We start from the raw sequence: 1394 nt of genomic DNA on the forward strand, positions 1-1394 counted from the left end.
CGTCCTATAGACACCCAACACTCACTTCTGCGCCGTCTTGATCACCAGATGCACGGTGAGGCCGTCTTTGATGCTGTGCTGGTTGAGCGTGTCGCCGTCTTTCAAGATCTTCCCGGCAAAGATCAGGACCAGCTGATCCTTCTTGGCTTTGAACCGTCTGGAGATTTCCTCTTTAAACTGCAACGAGACAAGAGAAGGATTCGGTCAGAACTCGGAGGCGGTGGGTGAGAACGGGTCAACCAAACTATGGACCGGATCCTCCAAGTGACCCCGAGCCATCGTACCCCCCATCCCCCCCAAACTGTCTTCTCTTGGTGGGGTTACTCTTCCTGGTTGGGTGATGTAGCCCTGGCCTCACAGCTGCATCCTGGGAAGGCCACACCACCAGGGCCCTCCTAGGAAACCTCATCATTCATGATGGAGTTCAGGTGTCTCCAGTGAAGGTCCCGTTCATCCTCCATCATACACAGAGATTGTAGACAATGGAGCTCTTCTAGCCTTGTGGTCACAGTTTGGTGAAGACCCTTTTCTGTTCCACCATGACAGTCCCCTGTGTACAAAGCCATCTCCATAGAGACATGGTGTGACCAGCTGGTGGAGGAACTTGAGTCCTGACCTCAACCCTACTGAAGACCTTTGAGATGAATTGGAAGGCCAACTGCGAGTCAGATCTCATCTCACATCAGTACCTGACCTCACTAATGGACACCCTCCCAAGTCTTGTGGAAAGTCATCCCAGAAGAGGGGTGGCTGGTATAGCGCTAAAAGGGGGGGGTCAGCTACATCTAAATGGCCACGGGGAGGGTCAACTGCATACACATTCACTCTCCCCATCCAACCCATATCCCCAGACCTCCCCATCCGCCCTATATCCCCAGACCTCCCCCATATCCCCAGACCTCCCCCATATGCCCAGACCTCCCCCATATGCCCACCACCCCCCCCCCATATGCCCAGACCCCCCCCATATGCCCAGACCTCCCCCATATGCCCAGACCACCCCATATACCCAGACCTCCCCATCCACCCCGGACCACCCCATATACCCAGACCTCCTTATCCACCCAGGACCACCCGACACCTCCCTATCCACCTCATATACCACAGACCATCCCACATATCCAGACCTTCCCATCCACCCCGGACCACCCCATATACCCAGACCTCCCCACCCACTCCATATACCCAGACCTCCCTATCCACCCCATATCTTCAGACCACCCCATATACCCAGACCTCTACATCCAACCCAAATACCCAGACCTCCCCATCCAACCCAAATACCCAGACCTCCCCATCCAACCCAAATACCCAGACCTCCCCATCCAACCCAAATACCCAGACCTCCCCATCCACCCCATACCCCCAGACCCCCCCACATACCCAGACCTCTA

At 55.6% G+C, this 1394-nt stretch overlaps 1 protein-coding gene across 1 annotated transcript in view; it reads right to left on the bottom strand.

The window, feature by feature from the left end:
• Positions 1-1394, bottom strand: part of LOC108794911 (ubiquilin-4-like) — a 28199-nt gene that overhangs the window by 19203 nt on the left and 7602 nt on the right. The window contains exon 2 of the mRNA XM_018566054.1: positions 26-177. Coding sequence (XP_018421556.1) covers positions 26-177 — 152 coding nt within the window. The remainder of the gene's footprint in view (positions 1-25; positions 178-1394) is intronic.

This window comes from Nanorana parkeri, unplaced genomic scaffold (genome assembly GCF_000935625.1).
Source record: "Nanorana parkeri isolate BGI_ZX_2015 unplaced genomic scaffold, ASM93562v1 scaffold911, whole genome shotgun sequence".
Lineage (NCBI taxonomy): Eukaryota > Metazoa > Chordata > Amphibia > Anura > Dicroglossidae > Nanorana > Nanorana parkeri.